The following is a 26,313-nucleotide window of genomic DNA, read 5'->3' on the forward strand; positions in this document are numbered from 1 at the left end:
AGTTTTGAGCCCCATGTTGAGGTAGAGTTTACTTCAAAAAATATTCTTACATCTCTATACAGTAAACATCATAGGTAAATACTAAGCAAGTTTGGTATTAATTTTATTCTATTTTCTGTATAACTTTAAGTACATAAAGGTTTATTTCCACAGGCCTCAGGAAATGGGTAGAAGTCACAGGACAGTCTCTCTTCCCACCAAAAAAGTTGCATATTTTGGTAAGTGTCCTAGAGAGAAAAACTGTCATTTACATTAGCAGTGCTGTGCGAGATTCTTAATAAGACCTAAAACCAGGCTGCAGTGGAGATTTTAGTCCTTTGTTCAGGTGCCCGGACAGAAACCAAAGCAGTTGAGCACGACAGGGCAAAGGAGGCAGTGAAGGTGGAGGGCAGGCACCTAGCACGGAAGGAGGAAGGAATTCCAGATTCCTTGGAATGGTGTGTTTTCTTTTCTTTTCTTTTTTTTTTTTTTCGTGTTTAAGTTGTCTCTGTAGGAAGGTGCTGGGCAGGGATCCCAGTGAAAGGAAGGGGCCAAGACTCCTTTAACTGGCCTGGGTGCAGGGCGCTGCCACAGCGGCTGACGCAGGAGAACTTACTCTCAGGCTCAGGCCGACCCAGGACGGGATGCAGAATAAAAGGAATGCTTAGAGGAAACCATTTTGCTTAGAATGCTAGCTGGCCAAGCTTCAGCCTTTGGTCGGGTACAACCCCTGCCTCACTTGTCCACAGAGAAAAATTAGTTTGGTTAGAAGAACCAGCTAGAATCACACCAGCCTCCGCTACCTTCATGCTCATTGTTAGAAAAAGATGAACTTGTGGGAACATTCTGATCTGTTAATCCCTGGGGACTGCTTTATTCTTCCCAAAAGACTGTTGGTCCCATGGCCCCCAAAGGCTGAAAGCTAGAACACGCCAGTCCTGGTGGGCGGCTCCTTAAGGACGGACTGGTGTAGCCGGGAGGGAAAAGCCGCACCTTCCCGCAGAAGATCAACTGACCTGCGCTCCCGCCCCAAATCTCAGCCTGAGGTATATTTCAGTGAAGGCAGGTAGCTGTGCTTCTCAAAGCAGAGAAGCAGTTTAAGAGCAGAAAGGTAGAGGAAATCTAGAAAAGAACCGTCTTGATACAGATTTATCCCATGGTGTGAGGGAGAGGGCAAAGAAGCCAGTGGCACTTCGCTTATCCAGCAATTTCTGTCACTGTGGTGACCAACTTCTGCCCATTCCATAGGGTCTTGAACTGCTCAGGGACTGGGAATTCATTCTGAAAAAAACAAAGAAACAAACAAAAACCACACACACACACACACACGTTTAAATCCAAGCTACAAAATAAATTGGGGTTAAATCTTACAATTTTCCCCCAGTGCTTGCTCCACAAAACTCCTGGAGCAAGTAGGATGTCGACAGAGTGAGACAGAAGCACCTGTAGCAGCCTGGCTGTGTAACCGGCAGCACATCTTGTACTACCCACCTCCCCTGCCACGGACATAACGAAAGGCGCTGCAGTGTAGGAATGAGAACAAAGGCCCCAAGGCCAGAGAGACAGAGAGGTGTGAGTCTGTTTCCTACTGCTCCTGGATCAGCAATCTTGGACAGACAAACCTGGGAGGCACAGATGAAAACGTATATGGCTGCATGGCACCAGTCCCATAGGGGACTATGACACAGTCCCATTCCTTGTTACTACCCTGAGTGTCCGCTCAACCTAAGAAAGGAAAAACCACCTTCCTTTGGAGCTCTACTTCATGAGACTATCTCACACTCATGGGTGGGGTGTTGGAGGTGTGTATTGCTAGGTTGGACCCACTCAGTGCAGAATGGTCATGAACTAGCTCTCTCCAATGCAAGAAATCTTTAGTCCCTCCTGTTTTTAGGGCATTCCACCAAAGAGATCAAGGAACTTACAAAGTCACCGCCTTCTGTAGGGATGAGGACATTCATCTCAGAAGATTTGGCACTGACTATCTCGCAATCCAGGGAATTCTTGCTCAGATAAACGTGGCAGCCATCTGTTTTGTTGATGGAAATGGTTGGCACTTTACCCATTACCTGCAGAGAAAACCAAGAAGCTGAGTCCCAGTAGCTGAGGACAGCAACAGTACATTTCAGGAAAAAGCGTTCACGGTTTCATTGATTCAGCAACTACATGAAAAGCTTCACAGGCACACAGCAGATACTGGATACTAGAGGTGGGTTGGGATGGGTGCTGGAAAGGGCTCCCTGTAAGAGCCAACTCTTCCTGCCACCAAAGCAGCTCACCTTACAGACTCAGTAGAATCAAATTCCCACCACAGCAACATCTGTGGGTCAGCCGTGTCTTTCAATTAATTCCTCAGGACCAAAGGAAGGAGCCAAGAGATCAAGTTACCTGAACTTTGACATCCCTACTATTGATTATCTCCACAATGCCCACCACGTCATCGAACACCAGACCGAGTTTCTTACAGTTATCTAGAAGAAAGGGAGCAGATCAACAGTATAACTTTTTCACGAGGCTTGCACTCACGACCCTGAGATCAAGACCTGAGCTGAGATCAAGAGTTGGACACTTAACCAACTGAGTCACCCAGGCGCCCCATCAACAGTGTAACTTTAAAGGAAGCTACTGTCATAAATTTAAGAATCTTTAGGAATAGGGCAGGTATGGTTCCAGCCTTCTCAGACTCTAGGACAGAGCCTGCCTAGGACAATGACAAAAACTCACCTACTGTAATGGAGTTAATTTTGCCCTTGATTTGCAATGTCGTGTTGACACACTTGTATATGTAAGCCACCTGTTTCAGCTCTGTGTCATCAATCACCAGGTTGGGAACATTCTCCTGATTTTCCTGTTAAAGAGATAGGGGACCCTTTTCAGGAACCTCATCACTAACACACTGTTCACCCAAACCAAGCTGTCCCAATTTTTGTTCCTATAATCCAAGCCAGAACCCTGCACTCGCTTGGCTCTGCTCCACTTCAGTCCCGTCTCCACTTCTTGTCCCCCCAAGTCCTGGCATTTGTAACTCACCACTCGCCACTTCTTGCCCTCCAGTTCAAGTACAGCTGGCTCCTTCTTCGTGGTTGGTTTGGGGGATGGGCTGACTCCTGGTTTAGGTGCAGAGAACGGTTTGGGGCCACTTCGTACTGGACCACTCTGGGCCTTCAGGGCGGGGTTCTTGTGAGTCTTCATGTCATCAGATACGTGTTTCAGGGCTGCAGGAACGACAGCTACCTTGTGCCTGTCCTTCATGCCACGGCTTTGGGCTGAGGTGATAACTGACTTCTGCTCTCAGTTTTAACAAAAACTTTTAAAGCCAAAAGCCAAGGCCTTTGAGATGTTCTCTCACAAGCAGTTTTGGAAAAGTGCTTTTAGAATTTCCCTTCTACCCCAAGGTTCAATTATGCAGTTCCATTAAAGAAAACAAACAAACATGGAATGTGTGTGTATGAAAGGAACAGGTATGTGAATGCACAGAAAAAGACCCTGACAGACACATACCAAATAGATATTCACAAACTATGTACGGTTTTTAAAGCAACAGAAGAAAAAGTAATATGGGATAAAGAAAATTTGGTAAAAGGAAAGAAACCGCACCCACAGCGGACCTACCACGCCCTCTACTCAGTGTTTACATCTGAAATCTCATTCCATGCGTTTTCCTGCTGATAAAAGCTTTGTATTTAGTTATAACCATACAGTGTGTTAACAAATTTGGTTTAACGAGTTAACACTTAAAAATTTTCTCATGTTAACCTATAGTTTCTAAAAATGTTTTTTTTTTCTTTTTAAGGAAAAGATTCCATAATCACCTGCTGCAGGCTGATACACTTCTTGCTTTTGAATATAGCCCAATCTAAATAACCAATACTGACTGGCCCTTTCGGCTCCATCACTCCTTGTGGCTGGAAATACTAGATTTCTTCTTCAACACTGCATGGTTCACTGCAGACGAAGACTTAATGGCTGCATAGTATCTTTTCAGGAGGACATGCACATTAACCATTTCTCTTATTGCTGGATATTCAGCTTGTTATACCATTTTTAGCTACTACAAATAATACTATATTTGTTCTTTTAGATATTTTTATAGGTAGATCCCTCGAAGAGCGTTGTATAATTTAGTTTTCTACCTGCTGTGTATAAGGTATCTACTTTCTCTATACCAACACTGGTAAATCTTACGCAAAATTTCCATGACTAATAAACATCCTCTGACGTAGTTAACCCCCGCCCCCGCAGGCACACAATGACTTCCCAAAGAGACCATGTAGTAACACAGAACAGGCTCTAGGGTAAACCGCCAGCACGAGACCTTGGTACAACGGGGTACTCTATAGATGCCACTTAATATGAAATAACTTTCCTATGGGGCAGAAGGGTTCCCTCAACTATAAGCATCACCCATTTCAGTTTCCATTTAAGCCAGCTTTGAGGTCCCTTTGGGCAACCTGAAGGACAGTGACACCCCAATGAAATCTCCCATACACAAACCAGGGTTCTGGTTTATAGATCGTCAGGTCTCTAGTTGATAAGATCTGGCGCAAACAACTTATTCTTCCAACTTTTCTTGCCAACACATTCACTTACCATGTGTGATGCTCTCCCCCTGATTAATCTGCGCAAACAGTGCTGAGCGGGAAGCAGACTCATCTGAGCCCGAACTGGTGGGGACTGGTGGGGGAGGTGGGCCTGGTGGGGGAGGAGGAGGACCGGATCCAGCAGAGGGTCCAGATGGCAATCCACTCAGTTCTTTTGCCACAGGCCCCTGGAAGAATAAAGGCAGGTAACACAGCCATCCTCTCTTCCCCTCTGTACCCTTCCCAAAGGGTCTACATGTATTCAGGGACATGGGGTTTCCATTGTCGCCCTCAATGCTTTGATTTGGGCTCCCTATCCACACCCAACTTGGCTTTATTCCCTTTTTACCCTTTCCCAAGGATCCAACCCAGCTCCATTTTTCAACTTTCCCATCGTTCCTTTGGCCTCTAATTCCAGCTCTAACCCAGCTCTGTAAATCGACTTAGTGTGTCACCAGTACCATAGCCTCAACGACGCCAAGACTGATGTCGTCATCTCCTGCCTGCTCCCCTACCTATACAGTCACCCCTTTGTTTCTATTTCAGTAAAAGATGCTGCCATCCAAGCTTGACTGTTCAGTCTCCTGGAGTCCTCCAACCCCCTTAATTCCATCAAATCTTTCTATTATTTTGGTTATAGTTCTCGTAAGTTCTTCTGTACCAGCCCCTAGCACCATGAGAGCACTTCCACAGTCGGAGCGTAAGCCCTCATCCCTGACCTGTAAATTGAGACTCTCTTAAGAACAAGCCTGATCATTATCACTCTCTTGCTCAAATACCTACGACATGTACTTTTCACCTAATATTAAGTCTAAAGTCATAGTCAACGCTCCTTTCCAGCCTTTTCTCCTAAATATCTGACCCTCTCCTTACTGAAGCCAGAGATGACCAATCTCTATACTTAACTCTACATGTTACATGTACTCTGTTTAAGCTATGCTGTTTGCTAGTATCCCCATTTCTCCCACTCCTCACTGTTCTATACTTGGAAAAAAGTCTCAGATCAGAGTACACCTGTTCAAAGTACAATCTCTTCCAGTGAGACTCATGCTCCCTTTTACTCTGTAGTGTGTATCTTTAGTATAGCATTTAGCTTGGTGATTTGTACTTAGGATTTTTGTATTTCTATTTTTAAGCTTCTGGAGGGTTGGGATAATGTAACTCATTCTGCTGGCTGCCCTCTAGCCCAACCCAACCATAGTCTCTGACCCACGTGTACTGAAATTGAACAGAACTGAGTATTTCTCTCATCTTTGCTTTCTACGCTCTTTTCTTTTTTCCCTTCTATCTCCCCTTTTTCTTTCTACTCTCCACTGAAAAGACTAGCTTCCTTCTTGGACCTTGGTAGCAACAAAGTCTAAGAAACTTGTGGACCCTGTCCCGGAGGGATAGAGGGAGGGAGGGAAGACTCACTAACCGTTTTGCTCCAGGCCAGTCCGGTGGTATGGAACTCCTTAATGTAAGCCTGTAGCTCTGTCCATATACTCAAGTAAGCTTTGACCCAATCCACATGCTTCTTATCGCTGGGAGAATTAAAAAGAACTCATCACAGAGGGCCAGGGTACATTACAATAGTGATTCCAGAACCCCTATCTGTGAGCTGGTATCCTCCTGGCTGTGGCATGGCTCTGCTCTTTGGCAGCTTTTCCATATAACTGAGCTTTACAGGGCGCCTGGGTGGCTCAGTCGGTTAAGCGTCTGCCTTTGGCGCAGGTCATGATCTCAGGGTCCTGGGATCGAGCCCCACTGAGCCCACATCAGGCTCTCTGCTCAGCGGGGAGTCTGCTTCTCCCTTTCACCCTGCCTTTGAGCTCTCCCCTCTCTCGCTGTCAAATAAATAAAATCTTAAAAAACAACAACAACACTGAACTTTACTATTCTTTTTTAACCTATTCTATTACCCTAATTAGACTAAAGTCCATTTAGATAGGGATTCCAGATCATAGTTCTTCCTATCTTTTATAGCAGTATTCCTCAAACTTTTTTAAGTGTAACAAAACTGTTTTTTCTAAGTAGACCTTAGGCAGAACATAATACACAAAACTAATAAAAGCAGACATTCTGTGCACGAAGCTGTGGTGGAAAGAAGGTTCCTTGGGCGTCACTGCGGAACCCCAGGACTTCAAGAAACAACTGCCTTATAGCACAGTGCCTTATGTCAAGATATGCCCCTCCCACCAAAAATTACTTCCCTGGAGGAAGTAATCATTAGATTATAGAAAGAGCACTGCACTATGGTTCAAGTCTCCCCTCTTCTTATATATTAGCTGGAAGACTTTATGGCTATTTAGCATAAGACCTAATTTGCATCAACTGTAAAGTGTAGAGTTTTAATGGTAGGGTAAATCAAAACACTGCAATGTTTAACTCCAGGCTGCTGGAAGGATCAAGGAAGTGCCTGGTGTTCTGAGACACACTTCACACACATGAACGCTATTCCTTCGGAGTTGTTACTCAACAAATGATTGATGGAAGAAAGGAAGGGTTTGGGTAATTATGCAGCGGAGTGATAGCTGCCTGCAGTCACTCCAGCTCAAAACTAGCAACGGAGAAGTCAGTTAGGACTGGTGAACATATGTGGTTAGACATACAATGACCACCCCTACTTGATACCTGTGCTTTGCAAAACAGCCTTCCTCTCATTTTACCTAGCAAATTTCCTAGTAAATCTTACTGAACCTTTTGTCATGGGGCCAGTTAGAAATTCTCAACAAAGGAACAAAATCCACCTTGTCCAAAAAGGCAAATTAAAGGGCATTCGTGGGGATGCCTGGGTGGCTCAGTCGGTTAAGCATCTGCCTTCAGCTCAGGTCATGATCCCAGGGTCCTGGGATTGAGTTCCACACTGGGCTCCTTGCTCAGCAGGGAGCTTGCTTCTCACTCTGCCATCTGCTCCCCCTGCTTGTGCTCCCTCTCTGACAAATAAATAAATAAAATCTTTTAAAAAAATAAAGGGCATTTGTCTATTTTACCTCTAGCAAAACTTCCTAAACCTGAAAGGGTAAGGATTAGAAGACTAAAAGGGGCTCTACAAACCCTAGAAAAAAAGCAGAAGTGAAAACAGAAACACTTCCTGCTTGCAAATGCAGCTTCTATGAGCCAGTATCTACCACACTTTCCAGAAAGTAGCCCTGGGGTACAGAACCTTGACCCTTTGAGAAAAGGCCGGACTTACACATCTTTGTACTCCTTGAGGACTCGGTTTGTATAAAACATGGCAGCATCATTCATTTCTTTCACATAGGGACCAGGCTTGGGAGCCTAGAGAAAGAGAAGCTGTCAGTGACTCAGAGCCTCTCCAGCCATATCTCCTTACCTCTTTCATTCCATCCCTTCCCTTCCCTCCCATGGAAGTTGCACTGCTCACCACAGCCACCCAACCCAGGGCTTGGATACTTTCGCTGACAGCTGACAAGTGATTGAACAACTTGCTGCCTCGGTTCTTCTCCCGGAAGGTTATTACTTCTTGGATCTGCTCTGAGATGGGTGCCAACAAATCAGAAAGCTTATTCTAGGGAAAGATGAAGGAAAAGATTCAGGTTAGTCTTTCTGCAAAAGCTTTATGTGTTGGTCAACTCTGATTCTGCGGGCAAGAATTCCCCATGGGCTATAATGAACACCCAAATAAACTTTGTATTCATCCTTCACAGACTCATAGGGCTAAAATACTGCTCATCAGCTCACTCACCTCAGGCTAGATTTGGTAGTTCTTCAGGATCAGGACTCAGACTCCAGCTACACCACAAAATTCTACCATTTTAGCCACTTGTCTCTTTTCTGTCCCACTAGTAAGAGATACTAGCTCATTTCTAAGGCTTTACTCATGGTGGTCTCTTCTTTTTCCATCTACCCAAATGTTTCTCATGCTTCATGAGGAACAGCCCTCCAGCTCCAGCCACACTGGCCTCTTATAGCATCTACTGTCAGCATAACCAATTCTGGCACCTTATCACACATCAGCATAAACTATTAATGGACCCTTGTTGAGTATGTTTTTCGAAATTTCTCATGAATTTTTCAAAGACAAGGGCTTTGTCTCAGCCTTCTTTTATAATCCTTATAGTCCTCAATACATTGCTAGCCATACAGCAGCTGCTGAGCAGAGATCTGCTGAATCAAATGCAATTAGGGGGCTTGGCATTTGAACAGACAGCTTAGCAAAATGGATGAATCTTGTGTTTCCATGTTTTATCCTTTCAGCTCAGTTTCCTGAACATGTCAATTCTCAGATCTTAGCACAAAAACAGTCTAAAGTAGGAGTCAGCAAACTTTCTCTAAAGAGCCACACAGTAAATATTTGTCTCTGCTTCTGACATATGGTCTCTGCTTCAACTTCTCAACTCTGCCATTATAGTGCACAAGGCAGCAACAGACAATACTTGAAAGAATGGGCACGGCTGTGTTCCAAAAATCTTTCATTTACAAAAGAGATGGCAGGCCAGATATGGCCTGGAGACTGTAGTTTATCAACCCTTAGTCTAAAGCTCGGGAAATATTAACAGTGTCTCAGCTGCCTGATTTGTTGTGGAAAGTGTGGGTTTGGATAAAAGGTATAGACCAAATGCTTTAACCATTCAAGACAGATTAAGAATTAGAGTCTAATATTTTTAACATTATCTTATAATATTTTTACATTATTTAGGCATGCTGAGGGTCCAGGGACTTTCCTGCCTAGGAAAGTCAAATGCAGAAAGAATAAACAGAATAAAACTAAAATCTTCGGTTCTGAGAAAAATCTACATTTTCTCTGATTTTCATACTTTGGCAGCATAAAATTTTGAGGCAGGAGTAAACTTAAAGGGAGATCCCAACCACAGAAGGATGAGGGCAGAAGCAATACTTTAGGGGTTTTAGGATCGCCACAGCAGCATTACTAAAGCCCAGTCACAGGGAAGCAAGAGAACCACTCTCTATGACCCAAAGGGCTCAGGGAACAGTATGATAAATTTGGCCTCAGCCAAGAGGTTAAAAAAGGCTGTCTACTGAGAAACGCAGCAAGGTCCAGGAGTAACTACGGTCCTAAGTAAAATGACAGGAAAAAACAAAACAAAACAATACCCTCCAAACCAGTAGAGTCCAATAAATACTCAATGGGACATTCTGATGCACTTTAAGTCTATTTCTGGGACTTGGTGTGAATGTACATGAGCCTGGAAGGTCTATTTTAGCATGTTGTGATATTTAGCAGAAACCTCTCAACTTGTCCTGAGCATCTAACCACAAGGAAACCAACTAGCAGTGAACTTACGCCTGCTGGCTGCTGGCACTGAGAGGCTGTAACCAAGAGAGCTCGCTCCAACTTCAGACCTGTGTGGACCATCTCTGCCTGCCAGAAAGAAGAATCACTTATCAATGACACATTACAACCGGAGAGGGTCCTGATAAGAATAACCTGAAACCTCCACTTCCACATACTCTGGTAGCAAACCAAACACGTCATGTTGCTTTCCTCAGGTACTCCACATTCCAGGGAGTGACGGCAGAATTACATATATCACTGTTCCTGTTGGAACTCATCAGGGATACATATCCAGGACATGAAAATAATCAGGGTTAGCCTTAGATGAAATCAGTCAGCAAATGGACATGCAGTGTGATATGAAGTGCACAGAAAAATCCCTCCTGTCTCTCATCACCGAAAAAGCTCTTCTCTCAAAAACTTGAGGCAGAAGTAAAGGCAAAGGCCAAATTTATGCCTAAATTCTCAAGGTATTTACTCCTTTAAATTACAACTATTTCTCAAAGGCTGGGTCATAACTCATTCGGATTAAAAACAAAAAAGAGCACAGTACAAGCAGGAGAAACGCTGCTTAATGAAACTTATGACCAGTTAGAAATACATATTTTTACTGATAGCACTGGTCAAAAGAGTTTAAGAAACTTGAGGCTATAAGCACTATCTAAACACAAAAATTCAAATAAGGTAACCTATTTTTTCTAGATTTGCATTTTTAGAATATACAAGTGATACATGTTTTTAAATCTTTGTAAATGTTACACACTGTATAAAGTAAAAATGCAAGCCCCCACTCTTGTATCTAAGTCCCAGTCCCACTCACTAGAGCTAATACCACTGCCAACAGATGGCACATGAAAAACACTCAAAATAGATCTTCCAAAGACCAAGCAACTGGTCTTGCTGAAGGGTCAGGAAGATCCTGAACATGGTTTTTGCTCACAGAGGATCACTCAGAGGACAAGCAAAAAGATTTTGGGTCCCAAAGAGAGATTCAGAATATATATTTGAGTGTGGGGTGGTGACAATGGAGGTGGCAGCACATGAAACGAGGTGGGTGGAGAGGCACCTGTCATTGTCTACTTCACATTCCTGCTGTGAGCTAAGTGTGAAAATAACTCACATTAGCATAACTAATAACTATCATGCATAGTTTTATAAATGCTAAGTCATAACTATGACTCCTTTGAATAAGCCACCCTAGACTTGGTTATATAACATGTTGGGATCAAAATGGTAAAATGCTCTCACTATAAAGATAACCAAGCCATCTTTTAACTTTTTTTAACAGATCTTATTTACTTATTTATTGTACACATGTGGGAGGAGGGGGAGAAGGTGAGAATGAATCTCAAGCAGACACCTTGCTGAGCATGGAGCCTAATGCGGGACTCGATCCCATGACCCTGAGATCATGACCTGAGCCAAAATCAAGAGTTGGATGCTTAACTGACTGAGCCACCCAGGCGCCCCCCACCAAGCCATATTTTATGCACCAAGCAAGTTATCAGTATAAAAGAAGCCCATGCAGAAAATGTGATAAAAGCAGAGGGCCTGGAAAATTCTGAGGAACTGTTCCAGTGCATGGAGAAAGCTCCTCAATGAAGAAGCCAGGAGCCTCTCAAGGGGCTCTTAAACCAAGGAGTAGGATTTGAAGATAGTCACCAGTCCTTAAAAGAGGGAAAAAGGGACAAAACATCCTTACATGTTTCTGCACATCTCCCCCAATCTCTTTACTGATCTTCAGGTACTCTGCCACAGGACCGGCAAGCAGTGAGTCGAATGCTTGCACATACGGAGCTGCTCCTGCTAAACAGAGACACACCACAAAGAGTCAGTCATGCCCAGAAAGATGATCTGTTAAAAAGCACTTCCACATGAAAGTGGAGAAGAAAGGTTAATACAGTAAACAGAATACTGGAACATGAGCCCGGTACCACCACTAATTGACTGTGTGACCCCAAGTTCCTTTTCCTCTCTGAGCTTAATTTTTTTTACCTATAAAATGAAAACTTAAAAAAAAATGATCCCCCGAGTTCCCTTTTAGCTCTAACATTCTATGATTCATTTGGTGCACATGCAAAATGGTTAATTTGCCAATCATTTGGACAGAGGAAATTTTAATATCATTTGTCACTCAACTCACACTAGAGTGGTTATGCTAAAGAAAGAACAGGAAGTATCACACAAGCAGGAAGTTCTTATGTTAAAATAACCACAGGCCTCCCTACACAAGTCACTTCCTCCCTTAATCTGTTCAGAGGCCATGAACTTAGTAGATTAAGCGTTTTGGGAAGTTAACTCCAAAAGAGAGAATACACTGTGATAGAAAAATTTCAGGCCACGGCACGGAGTCTTCATTCAAAGTATTCTGCTGCGCTGGGCACTGCTTACCCTTTGGAGCACCGTCTCCATACCCACAGTGCATGTCAGAGGCATGGGATACTGCCTCCAGGCGGCCCACAGCCCTCTCCAATCTTTCTACCAGATTTTGCATGTCAGCCATAATGTACCACCTGCTGAAAGAGATCATATGTCACTCGTTATTTTAACAGTACATAGCACCTAAGGAGAAAAGACAGAATACTCATGGGGTGAGGAGGATGCTAAATCTGAAGAATAGAATCAGTTAATAATAAAACAAAATGAAAAATAGACTAACATATTTGCAAAATCATAAAGACTTCATTAAACAAGAGAGCTACACAGAAAAAGGTATTCACTGAAAGCAAAGAATTACTCATTCGAATACTTAATATTTACTATGATACCACGAAATATTTGTGCTAGAATTTAGAATTTATTATAAAGTAGTACAGTCACATATCTCAGTTTGTGCCTACCAACAACTACTCAGGAATGGAAAGTTAATTACTACACTTTATAGAGAGAGGAAACTTAATTACAGTGAAGTTAAATGACTTGCCTACAGTCACACAGCTAGTTAATTAATAGGAAAGCCAGCGCTCAAATTTAAGTCTTCTAGCTCTAAGTTCAGTGTTTTGTCCTACAACATCCTGCTGCATACATATGGAATGTCCCAAACCAAGACGAATAGGTACTTATTCTGCCCTCAATAACTTACAGTCTAACAGTGGGTACTTGACATGTATAACAACAACTACAAACAAATAGAAAAAAATGTTAAGGTGATAGAAGAATGTTGCAGATAGAGCAACAGAATTTCAGAAAGGAGAGTGTATCAGCTGAAAGAATCAGATGAGGATAGCATGGACATGCTGCCACCTGAGCCAGGCTTTACAAATGATAGTATGATCTGGACTTGCAGTAGGAAAACACACATCCAGAAGAGCTTTCTTCAGATCTTTCACAAGTACTAATTTATCTGAAACTAGTCTCACTCGATGTCTAAATCCTAAAGAAAGTAAGCTCTACCAAAGAAAGGAACTTCTCTGGCTTGTTCCCTATTATACTCTACCATCTAGACCACTACTTGGCAAGTAGAAGGTGCCCAAGTAAAATATTTATGAAGTTAATGAGCCTGAAGCATAGTGTCCCAAAACTCCAGAGGGACAAGTGTTCTGAAAGCTGCCATACTATACATATAAATAATCATTAAATGTTTTCAAAACACATTCACATGAAATGTTTGAGAACATAAGTGATATCACAAAAATAAGTCAGTGAAATTTCAGTCAAAGCCTTGACTTGGGAGATCCCACTTCAAAACAGTAATTAGTTCAGGTAACTGAAGCTGAATGAACTCAACACCCTTGAAATTGCCTAAAATGACCATAGCAATTACAATTTCCTCAAAGATGATGACATGTCAGAAGATCTCAACCTAACACACTGTCCTCCCTGTGGAGGCGATAGGCAGCTTACAAGACTAAGTAAGGAAATATTTTTAAATTTTTTAAAAAAGATTTTATTATTTATTTGAGAGAGAGAGAGAGAGAGCACGAGCGGGGGTGGAGGGGAAGGGGCAGAAGGAGGGAGAGGGAGAAACAGATTCTCCAGTAGCAGGGAGCCCAACACGGGGCTCGATCCCAGGACCCCAAGATCATGACCTGAGCCGAAGGCAGACGCTTAACTGACTGAGCCACCCAGGCGCTCCAAGGAAGACAATATAATCCCTGTCCATTCTTTTCTGTGTATAGGCTCTGGGTCTCTCTGGGCCTAGTGACTTACCAGAGAATGTTTTTTTTTTTAAATCATAGAAAAAAATTTATTTAATAGTATCTTTCACTGCCATGACATCTGAACAGGCTTCCAACTCTTCAAGACCGACCTTAATATAGCAACATCACAGAAGATAAAAATTTCATTTTTAAATAAGGATAGTAAAAAGTAAAAAAAGAAAAAAAATTAACGCCACATTCCTTAATATCCATGAAAAAAATTTAACTCAAGTTTAAATACTTTTGATTTTATTAAAGAAAGTCTAAGATAATGAATTCTACATTTTTAAACACTATTATTTTAAGAATCACTTATTTCTTCATAGTGCCAGCATGTTTGCCATACTTCCACATATTTTGACATCTTGAGAATGTTTTGTTTGTTTTGACTTATTTAAGTAATCTCTACATCCAATGTGGGGCTCAAACTCACAACCTTGAGGATCAAGTCGCATGCTCTTCTGAGTCAGCCAGGCAAGCCAAGAATGTCATTTAAAAGACAATCAGAGAAAAAAGTGAAAATGTGAACCAAATAAACCTTTTCATTCCCTGGCCTGGAGAAGTAGCAGAAGTCTACAAGTCTCTGCTCTTCTCACAAATGAAACAGACTAGAAGCAACCAATATATTCTCCCTTATGTTATGCCACCATCACCCGAGTACCCAAATTACTGACCATTCTGGATACTGTCCAGGAACAGATTCATATATAATCCACCACAGTCGATAAGTCTCAGGGGAAAAGGCAAGGAATTCAGTAAACTCCCAAGCTATCTTCCATTAATAGATAACACCCATTCCAGGGGCACCTGGCTGACTCAGTCAGTGGAACGTACAACTCTTAATTTCAGGGTTGCAAATCTGAGCCCCATGCTGGGTGTAGAGATTACTTAAAATCTTTTTTCCCTTCATTTTTTTTTTTTTAAGAGAGAGGGAGAGAGCGCATGCTCCCAAGTGAGGGGGGGCAAGAGGCAGAGAGAGAGAGAATCCCATGCAGGTTCCATGCCCAGTGCAGAGCCTGATGCAGGCATTGATCTCATGACCCTGAGATCATAACCTGAGCCAAAATCAAGAATCAGATACTTAACCGACTAAGCCACCCAGCACCCAGGCACTCTGTTAAAAATAAAATCCTAAAAAAAAAAAAAAAAAAAAAAAAAAAAAATGATACCACCTGTTCTGTTATAAAACACATCCTTCATATACAATGGATACTACAGGTTGAGGCTAGTGTTAACATGGAAAACATAGTACAAATGTCTCTAATGGCTGCCAGGATTAGTGAACACTTGGCCATCTTAAAAGCTTAGTAATTCATCTTCATGAGATTTTGGATCCTTTTTTTCTGTATTTCACTTGGACCTGTAAACTTCCATTGCTAAACAAGCTACAGTTCTACTGTCTGATTTGAACAGAATATAAAAGGATAATTTAGCTATCACTTACAGTAATCTCATTCTACCATTAACCAAACAGGAGAACAGTACTTAGTTTTTTGTTTTTGGTAAAGGCAGGGTGAAATTTGAGATGCTATAGGAAAGAATATCCAGAATTGAGGGACCAAAAGACACACCTTGTCTAATTCTCCATCCCCACACACATATTCATGTTCTTCAGGTGGTCATGTCCATTCCAAAGCCTTCAATTAGTATTACTGCAGCATCATCCAGTCTGCTTCCAGAATGGCACCACGACAACCATCTAGAGACCAAAGACTCCCAAAGCAGCATATCCAGCTCAAGCCATTCTTCTGAAATTTATAATTTTAGATCCAGCTTCCTTCTAGACATCCCTACCTGAATGTTTAGAAACCATCTCAAACTGAAGTACCCAAAACAGAACTCATCATCTTCCCACACCTCCCACCCCCAGTGTCTCAGAAATCCAGCACTATCAATCACTTGATTGACCAAGTTAGTAACCCAGGGACTATTAGGCAACAAAGAGTGGTTAAGAGCATGGTCTTTAGAGAAGTCAGACAGTTTGGGGGTTTGAATAACAGTACTCACTGGCACGTGACTATGAGTGTTATCAAATTTTCTGAGCCTCAGCTTCCTTATTTGTATAATGGAGAAAACAGTACAAAATCTAAAGAGCTGAAGTCAGAATAAAGGGGAAATAGACTTGACCCTTGAGCAACACAGGTTTGAACTGCGCAGATCCATTTACATATGAATTTTGCACAATACAGTACTGTAAATGTATTTTCTCTTCCTTTGATTTCAATAACATTCTTTTCTTTAGCTTATTGTAAGAATATAGTATATAATATATATAATATACAAAATATATGTTAATCAACTGTTTATGTTATCATTAAGGTTTTCAGTCAACCCTATGCTATTAGTAAATCCGGGGGGGAGTCAAAAATTATATGCTGATTTTCAACTGCACTGGGGAGTCAGCACCCTTGACACCCATGTCGTTCAAGGGTCAACTGTACATGTAGCAGGACTGGATCAGTGCTGAAAAACAGCAAGGACCCCTTAAGTGTTAACTAAATTATATTGTTCCTTACTCCCCCAAATCTAGTCAGTCATCAAAATCCATAGGCTCTATCTTGCTTAACTCATGAGTAGATGCCCCTTGCCTTCATCCTGACTGTCAAAAATCAGGTCTTCATGACTTTGCCTAGATTACTGCAATAACCTCCTTGCCAGTCTCTCCTAATTACAGTAATAAACCTTGTTTATCCATTCTCCATACTACCACCATAATCTTTCTCAAATGCAAATGTAATTATGATAGTCTTTTACTTAATATCATTCAGCACTCTCCCAGGGCATTCAGAGTAAAGTCCAGATAAGGGTTTCCATAATCTGGTCCTGCTTTATCTCCTACTACTCTCCTCCAGTTTTACCTCTTGCCACACCCTTTCTAAATACACTAAGAAAGCCAGGACTGCCTGCATTTCCAGAAAGAATCATGCTTTCTCTCACTTCTGAGCCTTCATGCGATCTATTCCGCTTGGTTGTTGTTTCGTCTCATAACTCCTACTTGCCTTTTTAAGACTCAGCTAAAGTGTTACCTTCTCTAGGAAGCTTGTCCAGTTTGGTATATTTTTCCTTCTCAATCTGCTCCCTCTCTAGAATTCCTACTGCCTTTTAAGACTCAGCTAAAGTACCACCTCCCTAAGAAGCATTTCCAGTCTGTGCTCCCTTAACATTGTACACTTATCTCTACCACACATTTAATATAGTGGTTTAAAATCATTTATTTAATAGTTAATAGGCAACTAGCCACCCTAAGGGAGGGACCATGTCTTTGTAATTCCAGTACTATAATTGTAGTAGGCACTATAAATACAGTAGGCTAGTAAGGGTCCTTTACCCTTTTGCCCCTCAAAACAAGTCTGGCTGTCTCTTCTGACAAATCTGGGGAGATTTTTCCCCCCTTTTTTCCCCCCTCCTTGCCTGTCTGCAGGATCTTACAAATACCCCATCTGTCAAATAAATGCTACCTTCTTGGGCACAAATCACAATGATAAAGAGATCTTCAAACCAAGTAACCATAAAGAAAATAACATTGTTTATTAGATTATATAATATTAATTAAAAATATTCCTTTACACTTGTAAGTGCTTTACATCATCAATCTGTTGCTTCTTTTGAGACGTAATATAATTTTATGGGGTCTGTTATGAAGATACTGATCCCCACCTTTATTTTTTATTTTTTTAAGATTTTATTTATTTATTTGACAGAGCTATAGAGAGACAGTCAGTGAGAGAGGGAACACAAGCAGGGGGAGTGGGAGAGGAAGAAGCAGGCTCCCAGCGGAGGAGCCTGATGTGGGGCTCGATTCCAGGACTCTGGGATCACGCCCTGGGCTGAAGGCAGACGCTTAACGACTGCGCCACCCAGGCGCCCCTGATCCCCACCTTTAGAATGAAGAAACTCACAGAAGTTAAAAAGCCTGCCAGATATGGATCAACCGGTGGCTAGAGAACCTAGGCTCCGTGCACAAATTTTTGAATCCTAGTCTGAGGCTCTTCCCACCACTCTACATGGCTTTTAAGCAATTAAGTGACCATGTGGTTCATCACAGAATCCAGCCCCTCCCACTTGCTGAGCACAGCGCTGTGGGCTTGAGGCCTCTTCATGGTGTCCTTAGTTACATTATTAGCAGCTTTTAAATTACCTGCTTTCAATTTTCTTCATGGAGGCCAATACTTCTTCATAGTGTAGATGACACATATTTGGAAAGCAAATGTTTAAAATAAGGCTTTTCCACAAGAATTTAGAAGTGCCAGAGTAGAAAACTATAGCTCTGCCTGATCTTGTTGTCATCTCTGATTGACAATAGCCAAGAACCAAGTGTAAGCCTCCATAAATGAATGTGCAACTATCTAATCATTCATCATAAAACCTTCAGAAAGAGAGGCAGTCCTAATCACAGAAGTCTAAGGAAAAAAACCAGGATTCAGGAGACCAAGCTTTGAGTCCCAACTTTGCCGTGTATTCACTGTCTAACCAAAGGACAGTCATTTAGTAATGGGTCCTCGCCTAGCACATAAGAGATGGAAGGATCAAAGGAGATGAGTTGTTCTGGGAGCCATAAAATGCAGTTCAATGTAAAATGTTATCGCTGCATGCAGTGTGCTAGAAGGCAGGTTCCAGGAGGACAGGAATTTATCCACTCTCCTCCCCCAACCCAGCTCCACCAATTCGCAGCACCTAGAACAACCTGGCACACAGGAGATGCTCGTAGAGTCAAAGGGCTTAGCACTGTACTTAGCAGCTACTACAGACACAGAAGACATGTGGGCCCTGCCCTCCGGAAACGTTCATTCTAAATAGGAAGGCCAACACAAATGAAAATGCCAATGGAATAAATAAGGATGACATTTTCTAAAGTTCTGTTAGAGATTAGGAAGAGAACTTTTTCTAATTCCACATAGATTAGGAAAAGTTATAGTACCAGCCTATATACTAGCCTATAGTACCAGCCTATATACAACTTTCTTTGCAGAAGTTGTATGGTTCTGAATGAAACAGTATAAATGACCATATGCTCTGAGAGTTGAGAAAATCAGTGAGGACTGGAGATGGTCCAGTGTTAGGAGGGAAGCGGGGCATCTTGATGGAAAAAGTAAAAGAAAAAGGGGAGACACTCCAGAGCAATCAAAGGCTATGTACATAAAGTGTGAGGTTAACCTGCACAGAGCATTGAGTTATCATGAAAAAAAAGGCTGGATAAGCAAGCCAGACTAGGTTATGAAGGGCACTGAAAGCCAGACAGTATTTGAATCTGATGCTGTGATAAATGTGAAACTGTTTAAGCATTTTGAGTGAAGGAATAATAAAAAGCAAAATTTTCACAGATACTGTCTGATTAACAGAATGCGATTTGGAATGGGGAAGATATTAAGGTATAGGTTAGGTTGAACTAGGAAGCTATTATGGTCTAAGTTAGGTTGAAATGCTGCTGTTCATCCAGCTATAAAGTAAGAAGGCTATTGAAAAAGTATTTTTTATATTTCAAAGGAAAAAAACCCACAACATTTAGTGTCTAGCCAGATACAGAAACCAAAAGAAAAGAATCAATTAACCTACAAGTAATCGGTTTAAAGTAACTAAGTGACTAGCACCTGAATTAAGCAGGAATATAAAAGAATGGTAAAATAGTTTTCCTGTCCCAAGAGAATCTAGCAGGAGAAACAAAGCTACCTTCCCTTGAATTACTGGCTCTCAGGATTAGGAGGGATTCTAGAAATCATCTTGTAAAAACACCATCTGATGCCCAAACAATCCCTTCAACATTCTCAGCAATTAGTCAGGTAACCACTGTTCAAACACCTTCAGCGTAGAGAACCCGAGACCTGTGGAGACAGCCCATTCCATTCAGACAGCTCAAAGTATTTAAAAGTTCTTCCTTATATGGAGGCAAAATCTGCTTCCCTGCAACTTCCACCCACTGATCTTGGTACTGCCCCTGGAGGTCATACAAAACAAGTGTGCATTAAACACAGAACAAGTACTAACTGTGTGGTACTGACTACTGAGTACTGTAGCATTCAGAGAAGGGAGTCAAAGACGACTCAAATTGCAAATCCAGGGGACCTACGAGAATGATGACACTAAAGGCAGAAACAGGTTTCTGGCACGTATTAGGGCAAGAAGATGAGGTCAGTTTGGGGTAAGCAGAGTCTGAAGAGGAGATGAAGCTTCTAAGTGGGTAAGTATTTAGAAATCAAGCTTGGGGAAGGATCAAGGCTGGAGACTGACTGCAAGTTATCAGCAAAGAAGTATCCTGAAGTCATGAGAATGGATAGGCTCTTGGAGTGTATCACGCAGAGCAAAAAGAAAACTATAAGGTTAATTCTCCAGCAATTTCTTTTGTGGTCTGAAACCAAGAAAAATCAGAAATGGCTAGTGACTCTTGCCAAAGCTGCTTCACAGGCTCATCATTCTAACAGTTCAAACAATCCAATTCCTTCTGCCTATTCAAGGAAGTTGTTCAGAAGTAAATGGAACCGGGTTACTCCTGAAGTTCTTGTCTCATCTCACCAGGCAATTAAGCCGGTGGTATGAATGTCTATTGAGTTGAAAGTTGCTATGCTTAAAGTGTTTTCTACTGTGTCTGTTGCTGATCCTCTAAGTCATATCCTTAAGTAAAACTGAAACGCAGTTATCCAAGTCAGCTCGTACACTATGATAGCACAACTATGACAGCCCAACTGATCTGCTTCAAAATGCTTCATTTGGCCTTGACTTTTTAATTCTGTTCCTGAGATGGCATCCTAAGAAAATTCTACAAATGTGGGAAAAGTGATAGGCAGATGGATGTTCACTGCAGTATTAACTTAGACTTCTACTGGCACGCCTGGGTGGCTCAGCTGGTTAAGGGTCTGACTCTTGATTTCAGCTCAGGTCTTAAACTCAGGGTCGTGAGTTCAAGCCCTGTGTTGGGCTCCATGCTGGGTGTGGAGCCTACTTTATTTATTTGTTTTTTTAAAGATTTTATTTATTTACTTATTTAAGAGAGAGCACACACAGGGTGAGGAGGGGCAGAGGGAGAGAGAGAATCTGAAGCAGACTCTGCACCAACCACAGAGCCCAATACAGGGCTTGATCCCACAACCCTGAGATCATGGCCTGAGCCGAAATCAAGAGTCAGACACCCAACTGACTGAGCCACCTAGGTGCCCTGTGGAGCCTGCTTTAAAAACAAACAAACAAACAAACAAACAAACCTTAGACTTCTACTTACAGGGGAATAGCTAAATGTACTGTGGAAAAAGACTTGAAGAGAACACAAAATTTACAGTATTTGTCACATTAGACGTGATGGGGTTTTGGACAATTTACCCATTTTTCAAACCTCTAGCAGAATTTCTTTATAATAAAACAAAACAAAAGCCAGCTCCACTTGGATATCTCTCCTAAGGTACCGCAAAGCTATAAGGCATTAGTTAGTTCTACTCCTAACAATATAGATTTTGAGCCTAGTTCTCATCACTAGGCTCTAATATGTCACAAAGCAAAACCCAGACATGCTAACAGGAGATATTTATGAGTTGGTTGTTTTAACCCAGAAAGCAAAGAACAGATACCACTTTGCCCCAGTAAAGATGCCATCAAATCTAACCCAAATCAGGAGCCACTGTTCTTCCCCAAGCATTTGGTTTCACTGAGGGAACCAATGACATTTAGTGTCTGACTCACTGCCATCTGAGGTTTAGATTAAAAGAGAAAGGCCTATCTTCTAGGGAGGGAAAGAATCCAATCCAGTATCAGCACCTATCTCCAGTTCTGTCCCCTATCTGAAATTCCAGGAGCGAGTAAAGCTAGTTAGAATATGTAAGGTGAAGTCAGACTTAGGGACTAGCTGTTTCAATGGTTGGGGCAAATAACCAACTTTATGTGGACATGGGTTCCCCTCTCTCTCTTATATTTAAGGAATGTTATGAGCATTCATAAAGCATTCAGCAGGCATCTTTTACTTGTATAAGGAAAAAGTGCACTGGCTAAGATTTCAGCTGGGTAGCTGCATAAAGATGGATCCAAGAATGCCTTTTGTCCCCAGCCATGATTCAGCTACAGCTAGAGATATGAAAAAGATATGTGACTGTAAGTCTACAACTAAACTTAAGTATAGGAATTTTAAATGACCTCTGCAGGAGAAAAACAAAAAACAAAAAAAGCAAGCTCGCTCCTTCCATGAAATATTTCAGCTATATTTTCCAGTCAAATGGAAAAGTTTAACACTACAGGTCTGATAATACAAGGCAAACAAAGCTTTTTTATAGCTAAGGAATATTTTTAGAGTTTTGATTCTTTTTATTAAGTTTACATAATGTATCAAAAAAGAAATAGTTTCATGGTAAATGCTGTAGTTGCATTAATTTAAACATGAGTCAACTCTAACAATTTTATCAATCAAAATAAACAGAGTACTAACATCATAAACTATAAGCAATTTAAAATAAACAGTAATCCCTGTTCACTAAACCAAGCTGTCTAAATGCAGGCACCATGAACATAATAGGAATTTATATATCCGATGTAAAGGATATGTGTATCTGCTGACTTGCACTGTCAACTAACCCAAAGCTTTCTTCTAGTGAGGGCTTCACGAGAGGCATCTCTACGAAGATCACATCCTCTGAGGAAAACCAAAAAGCAAGTCCTTCAAGTACCACCCAGAAATTCCCTGAATAAACAATAATTCTTGATGCCTCAATGAAAAATGATTCATTCACTAAAGGATACCCAGTGCTTATCATGTGCATACACTGTGCTAAGCATGGCCATGAAGCCTGCCCTAGAAAATTTAGTTGGAGATAAGACGCTACACAATCATAGTTATGATACTTTCTAATGCAGTGGTTTTCAATCGGGACAATTCTGTCCTCCAGGAGACATCACGCAATGTCTGGAGACATTTTTGGTAGGCACAATTGAGCAAGTGTTACTGGCATCTGATGGGTAGAGGCCAGGGATACTGCTAAAATCCCAATGTACAGGTAGGACAACCCCACAATGAAGACCCATCCAGCCTAAATGTGAATTGTGCCACGGTTTCTAAGAAACCCTGTTCTAGTATAATAAGGAGCAAAAGGTATAAAAAAAAATGCTAATGTAGTAATTTAGGACTTTCTAAATTAGAATGTCTATCTGCATCATCTAATGAATATTAAGGTAAGACTCCAACTGTGGAGAATTTTGTGAACTGGACAATGGAGTTTAGATTTGATTCTTTAGGAATATGAAGCCAGGTTAGGATAAGAAGATGAAAATGGTTCTTTTTAAAAGATTAGTCTGGTTATGGTAGAGAAGGTGAAATTTAAGTATGAAAACCAGGTTAATAGAAAGTAAAAAAAGAAACTGATGATGACAATTCAAAGGGATAATCACTAGTACTGGGTAAGATATGGCTTGAGGATCCTCAGATTTCAAATCTCAGGATTAAATTTCCAACCAGAGGGTTCAACCTCCAATGACACTTTGCATGTGCTCGTTTAAGTAAAATGCATCTTTGACTCACAACGCTTCACAGAAAACCAAAAGGAGGAAGTCACTTTTTAAAGGCTTAGTCCCTGGTTAAAAAAATAATTACAACTAAACATATGTATGTACAACCAAGAAAAGGGGTGAGAAAAAAGATCGCCCCTCAAATTGGAAACAAAGCATTTTACAAATTAAATGGCTAACCTTCTCAGCAAAAACATGCTCACTGAAACTTAACAATGCCACCAGTTTTGCTTTGCATGACAGGTTGTGCTTGGCAAAGTACTTTCACCACTACCATTTATTTAAACTCCTCTCAGACATAAATTATGCCCACCTGATTGAGGAAGTATTTCTAGTGAAGAAAAATGTGGGAAATTCCTACAGAAATTTCTTTATGCTGGACCAACACAACTCAAACAATAAGCAAACTGACAACCACAGAATAAAACCCAAACACATTCAAACAAGGCATCAAAAGCCCTTCCCAACTTGGCAGCCATCTATCTACCTTTTTTTTCCTGGTCTTATCTTCTGCTGCAAACTCAAGGCAAACTCCAATACTCCAGGTACTTCACTGAATGTAAGCCCTTTCCTGCCTCCACAGGTTTGCTCTTGGTTTCCTCCAGTTGGGATACCTTAGCAGACATCTTTGCTTCAATGGGCTGCAAACATCTCAAATTAAATATGTCCAAAATTCATTTTCTTTCCATGCCACCTCCCCAACTGACTCCTCTCACATTACCTACCTCAGCAAATGGTACCACCCAGTTCCCTAAGCCAGAAAGCCAGGCATTCATCCTAGACTACTCCTATTTCTTCATTTCCATAAAAAATTAGCCTCTAATTCTACAGATTCCATCTTTTAAATACTGCTCAAATTTGATCCCTCCTCTCTTTCCCACTGTCAGGGTCTTAGTTCAAGCCAGGACTATAGTAAAAGCTTCCCAACACTGGTTTACTTCACCATCATGTCCCTTCCAACTCGACAAACTAAACTTTCTAAAACATAAATCTGACCACATCATTTTCCTACATAAAACCCTTCAAAGCCTCCTCACAGCTTTCCAAGTAAGATCCACATTACTCAGCATGATTTTACAAGGTCCTTCATATTTGACCCACCACTTCCCACTTCCTTCACTTCTCCATGCTTTACTGGAATTTCAGTCACACTGAACTAGCCGTGGTTTTTCACAGGTCCAGATCTCCATGTCCTTGCACTCTTCGCCTGTAAACCCCTTTTCCAGATTCACCATATGGCTAAATAAGTTCTGCTAGACTTATCCTCCATTTCCTCCTCAAAGCGTAGAAACCGACTCAAGTATTTCTCCTCTATTCTTGCATAGCCTTGTGCTCACACAGAGCATTATGACAGGGTAAGCCATCCCTGATTGACCGAGAGGTCAATTGTCTGCCCCCCCCACCAACAGCAACAACTATACTCCTAGCCACCAGGGCCAAGCGCCTCATTTAATATGTGCTTCAAACATACTAAGGGCTCAATGAATCAGTGGTGAATGATGAATATGCTGAGCTGTCCTGTTTTTTTTACTTGAACAGGGATCCCTACAAAGAGCTTCAACTAACACAGTTCCGCTACTAACCTCTGCCTTAAAAGGTTCTCATCCTCTCTTCATCAAGCTTATTGCTATTTATCCTTCAAAATTAATCTTAAATTTTGCTCTGCAGAAGGGGTTTTCCTGAGCCCCAAGTTATGTATTTCCATAATACCCTGTTCTTTCCTAACACTCACCACATTTATAATTACTTCTTAAACGTCCCTGCAAAAACTGTTAGCTCCACGTGGGCAGGGTCTGGCTTGTTTTGTTTCAAAACTGTATTCCCTGGATATGGCAGTGCCTGAGTGAGTAAACAGAATTTGTTACACTGAATTTAATCCTGTGAGGTAAGCACAGATCTCCACTTAAAAGATGAAAAAAATAAAGCTCAAGGAAGTTAAACAATGCATCTATGGCTACAGATACTTAGCAGTAGGGCCAGACCAAACCTGAGCCATCTGATTTCAGGTCCAGAAGTATGCAACACCTGCAATAAAGTTAACTAAGCTTTTCAGAAAAGGAGCAACAGACCTGGAAGAATGAGAGGCTATCTGACCGCAAATACGAAGACCGGCCCCACTCTTTTCTGAAAAACTCCCCAGGCATTCCAAACAGGTTGCATTAAACAAAAAACAAAACAAAACCAAAAAAACACGCAGCGGGCGGTCTTTAACCTGCAGCTGCCTGCGAGACGACACCGACCGGAAGACCACTTAAGAGGTAGAGAAAGGTTCCTGGGAAACAGTCGTGAGAAGGATCTGGAACTGATGATCTAAGGAATTAAGGTCTTGATTCCAATTGTTTCCCTCACTCGCTGTAAGATCGCAGACCAGCCTCTTCGTCCGGGGATCAATTTACCCATCCGTGCAATGGGGACGAGATGGGGGCTAGGGAAGACTCTAAGGTGTCGCTGGTTCCTTAGGAATGGCTACGTCTGGGCACCTTAGGAATCAGGCCCCGCTGAGGCTGACAGCCAGGACCGAGAAATCCAGCGGAGGGGCCTCCCCAGAGGAGCCCGGCTCAGTTGGTCACCCTGGCCCCACCTCAAGAGACCGCGCCCAGGATTCCGGGTCGGCCTCAGGGCCTCCGCTCCGGCCCCTTCAGTAGGGCTCACCATGAGCGCACAGGCCGGAAGGGCCATTCAAAACGCGAGGGGCCGGTGGGCCGCGGAGTGGACCCCAGTCCCCACCCGGCCGCGTACCCTCACCTCAGAGTTCCGCCTCACCTCCCGACTGCGATCAGCCGCTCTCCACTTCCGGCAAGAACCGCCCAGCAATCTTCGCGCGACCCACTTCCGGGCCCTCACTGGGCGCGGCACCCCCACCGGAAATGGACGGCCGCTGAAACGCCGAGGTGGAGGAGAG

The 26,313-nt window shown here is 42.0% G+C and overlaps 1 protein-coding gene across 8 annotated transcripts; it reads right to left on the reverse strand.

The window, feature by feature from the left end:
• Window positions 1–86: 86 nt before the first annotated feature.
• Window positions 87–26,313, reverse strand: CAP1 (cyclase associated actin cytoskeleton regulatory protein 1). Of its 8 annotated transcripts, none has more exons than XM_045771887.2 (13): window positions 26,175–26,313; window positions 12,190–12,314; window positions 11,501–11,604; window positions 9,808–9,885; window positions 7,927–8,070; window positions 7,735–7,820; window positions 5,977–6,082; window positions 4,570–4,747; window positions 3,010–3,194; window positions 2,704–2,827; window positions 2,368–2,450; window positions 1,905–2,048; window positions 87–1,260 (listed from the first exon to the last, which is right to left on the reverse strand). In XM_045771887.2, exons 2-13 carry the CDS (start codon window positions 12,299–12,301, stop codon window positions 1,177–1,179), a joined length of 1,428 nt encoding a protein of 475 aa, XP_045627843.1. In that variant the 5' UTR covers window positions 12,302–12,314; window positions 26,175–26,313; the 3' UTR covers window positions 87–1,176. The 8 variants fall into 8 exon arrangements, with proteins under 8 accessions (XP_045627843.1, XP_045627847.1, XP_045627840.1 ...); XM_045771891.2 differs by having other exon boundaries at window positions 11,501–11,601; window positions 12,190–12,311; window positions 26,175–26,311; XM_045771884.2 differs by having other exon boundaries at window positions 12,190–12,311; window positions 26,175–26,311.

The sequence above is a fragment of the Ursus americanus genome, chromosome 33, assembly GCF_024610735.1.
Source record: "Ursus americanus isolate L20-20 chromosome 33, mUrsAme1.1.p, whole genome shotgun sequence".
In the NCBI taxonomy this organism is placed as follows: domain Eukaryota; kingdom Metazoa; phylum Chordata; class Mammalia; order Carnivora; family Ursidae; genus Ursus; species Ursus americanus.